This window comes from Trachymyrmex cornetzi, unplaced genomic scaffold, assembly GCF_001594075.2.
Source record: "Trachymyrmex cornetzi isolate Tcor2-1 unplaced genomic scaffold, Tcor1.1 scaffold388, whole genome shotgun sequence".
Classification (NCBI taxonomy): Eukaryota; Metazoa; Arthropoda; class Insecta; order Hymenoptera; family Formicidae; genus Trachymyrmex; species Trachymyrmex cornetzi.
The window spans coordinates 87138-90840 of NW_017298619.1; the positions used below are offsets into that span (position 1 = coordinate 87138).

The window sequence follows — 3703 nt, forward strand, 5'->3', positions numbered from 1 at the left end:
TGGTATACATTCTTAAAGGCCGCAGCACACACTTTTGCATAACGCATAATGCATAATATATAAGAGAATGAACTAATCGATATTCTTCTTTTCCATGGAATGAGAGAAAAGGAAAGATTCTGATTGGTTGATTCGCTTATGCACTATGCATTATGCGTTATGAAAGAGTCTGTGCTCCCCGCTTTAAGGCCGCAGCACACACTTTTGCATAACGCATAACGCATAGTGCATAAGCGAATCAACTAATCAGAATCTTTCCTTTTCTCCCATTCCATGGTAAAGAAGAATATTGATTGGTTGATTCCTTTATGCACTATGCATAACGCATAGTGCATAAGCAAATAAACTATTCAGAATCTTCCCTTTCCTCCCATTTCATGGAAAAGAAGAATTTCGATTGGTTGATTCCCTTATGCGTTATGCATTATGCATAACCCCGGATCTACAATAGGGTTTTAAGCCTTAAGCCATAAGAAATGGGCGAATCACATTCGCTTATTCTTCTCGGATTCGACTGTAATTGGTCAGTTTCTTACGGCATAAGGCATAAAACACCTATTGTAGATCCGGACTTGGACTTTATACGTAGAGTCCTAGGACTCTAAGGCCCTGCGCACAATGGAGGAAATATTAGGAACAGGAATAGATATTAAGATTTTAACCTATCAGATATCAGTTACACCGGAATATACGGTTTCCGATAGGTTGAAATCTTAATATCTATTCCTGTTCCTAAGGGCCTGCGCACAATAGAGGAACAAGAATTAGATATTAAGATTTCAACCTATCAGAAACCGTGTATTCCGATGTAATCAGTTTCTGATAGGTTAAAATCTTAATATCTAATTCCTGTTCCTCTATTGTACTCAGGCCCTAATACTTCCTCCATTGTGCGCAGGGCCTAATTATACGCAGTAATGAATTAAAATGGCGCTCTGATTACGTGATTTGGACAGCCAATCAGACCATACCCTTCATGTCGCATCTCTGTTATCTAGGCCTCTAGTTCCTACCAGGGGCTCTATTCTAAAAAGAAACGTATACGAAAGCTAGGAAAATACTATAGTATATGTAACGTATACTGTAGCATTTCCCTAGACTTTCGTATACGTTTCTTTTCAAGAATATTGCCCCTGAGCTCCAACTCATTCTAATGAGCGCGTTTGAGTGAGTGGGAGCTACGGTTGGAGGAAGTAGAAGCATGTTGGAGCATGCGACGCGAACAAACTTCGTGTTATCCTTCCACCATGTCTCGCAGGACAGGGCAGGGAACGCAGAGAGGGACGGTGATTATTAGTCACCAATAGTCACCAAGATATTCCGATAAGTACTCGTCTTCGCGACCGCGCATAGTCGCGCACTTCATGACGTGTCATGGCAGCCCTCGAGATGTGATACGAGTTTGACTCGCGACAACGTTTCGCGGTATTCCACGCAGCGAGAGATAAAAAGAAACCCGCGAAGCGTGGCGTATGATGCGATCGGGTGCTTTCATGTAGGAGAATACGTTTCACGAAAGAAACACAAGCGGTACGATAAACGTTTATAAAGAGACCCGGTGATTGTGACGGCGACGGCGATGAGAACGGCGACGGCGATTTTCTACACGCTGTGCGCGTTCCACGGCGTTGTGGCGTTCTACTTGCCTGGTCTGGCGCCCGTGAATTATTGTAAGGTCGGCGAGACCACATCAATCTGCAAGGTATATAGCGTGAGAAATTGTAAAGGCGATCAGTTCGATCAGTCGATTGGTCGATCGGTTGGTTATGATTGATGGAATGTCGATTATGTCGTAAATTCACGCTCACGTCAGTTATATATATATATATATATTTTTTTGGGAACTGAATTGTATTTCTGTCTTAATTCGGAATTCCGATTTATTTAGAACTCTGTATATAAGTACGTTGTTACGTCTACTTGTACATGTATATGACACAAACGTTATTTAACTATTTCTTTATCTGTGTACTATTCTCTATACATATACTGACTTCATACGATATTTTGATATAATTTTACATGATTTTTAATGTTTGTATAAATTTTATAGAAATTGCATGATTTACACACACATACACACACACACGTACGTACACGTGTATGCACTTATGTACACACATGCGCACATACACACACATTATACATAAGATTAGTTATTGTTTTCCTTCACGATATATGTATATCGCCATATATTTTATTATATTATTATTATATTATCAAGCAGAATATTTCATAGTTTGACACAATATTTTTAAATCTTGATAAACAATAATATTGTTAGTTATATTGGTAACGAAACTTTGTAACTCTGTTTTAGTCGGATATCAAACTATATGTGAATCGTTTAAACACTGAGAAATATGTCATACCTTATGAATATAGTCAGTAAGTAATAATATTCAAATTCTTTATTATATTTTTTTATGTACTGTATATTACTTTATTGTAATGCAATATTTATATAACTTTGATAATATTTTTTAAATTCTATTTCTATAATCTAGTTTCGACTTTTGCATGGCAGAAGATGGACAGTCCCCAGTTGAAAACTTGGGACAGGTTGTTTTTGGAGAACGCATACGTCCCTCTCCTTACAAGGTAGATGCAAAATTCCAAATCTAATATTCTTTAACAACTTAAATCTAAAAAAAAGAAAAATTAAAATGAATGTTTCATACTTATAGTTGGACTTCCTAAAAGATGTCAAGTGTGCTACTGTTTGCCCAAAATTGTACACATCAGGTGATGAAAGTTCAGAAAAAAAGTTAAAGTTATTAAGGAAAGCAATAGCAGTCAATTATCAACACCATTGGATAGTTGGTAGAGTATCAAATACATCAACCAATTAATTAAAAATAATGAAAAGTATTGTAAAATTTCTTTTTAAATATTTTTTATTAAAATAATTTTTGAATATTTTATTAGTAGTATATCATATTAGGTGTACAACTTTGCTTCCGCCGTTTTCCTATAGATGGCTTTAGCGGTAAGTGGTGATCGAAATAAATAGATCATAGACGTCATACAATAAACTTGGACATCTGTCAACATAACCCCATAGAAACATTAGTCGATTTGTGTCTGCATCATAAAGTTATTCTTGATTAAAAATGTCAGTTTACGAGCCAAATTCTCATCATTTGCGGAAGGTTTTAATTTTCTGCTTCAATATGAAGAAATCTGTGGCTGAGGATCATTGAATGCTCTCAAATACTTATGGTAAAGCCGCTATTAGTGAAAGAATGTGTCGTGAGTGGTTTTAATTCTTCAAGAACGGTGATTTTGACGTCGAAGACCGGCATAGCAATGGAAGAGAGAAGGTTTTCGAAGATGCAGAATTGGAGACATTACTTGATCAAGACTCGTGTCAAAATCAAGAAGAATTGGCACAATCATTGGGAGTGACTCAACAAGCCATTTCAAAACGCCTCAAAGCCATGGGAATGATTCAGAAGCAAGGAAATCGAGTGTCGTACGAGTTCAAGCCGAGAGATGTTGAACGGCATTTGTTTGCTTGTGAACAGCTGCTTGAAAGGCAAAGACGGAAGGGATTTCTGCATCGCATTGTGATTGGGGACGAAAAATGGGTTCATTACGATAACCCCAAGCGCAGAAAATCATGGGGAGTTCCCGGCCATGCTTCCACGTCGGCCAAACCGAATATTCACGGCTCCAAGGTCATGCTCTGTATTTGGTGGGA

At 37.6% G+C, this 3703-nt stretch overlaps 1 protein-coding gene across 2 annotated transcripts in view; it reads left to right on the forward strand.

Moving 5' to 3' along the window:
• The first annotated feature begins 1155 nt into the window (after positions 1-1155).
• TM9SF2 (transmembrane 9 superfamily protein member 2) overlaps positions 1156-3703 on the forward strand; it is a 7830-nt gene continuing 5282 nt past the window's right edge. For both annotated transcript variants that reach the window (XM_018511876.1, XM_018511877.1), the window contains exons 1-4: positions 1156-1702; positions 2321-2388; positions 2508-2601; positions 2688-2823. In XM_018511876.1, coding sequence (XP_018367378.1) covers positions 1580-1702; positions 2321-2388; positions 2508-2601; positions 2688-2823 — 421 coding nt within the window. In that variant the 5' untranslated portion in view covers positions 1156-1579. The remainder of the gene's footprint in view (positions 1703-2320; positions 2389-2507; positions 2602-2687; positions 2824-3703) is intronic.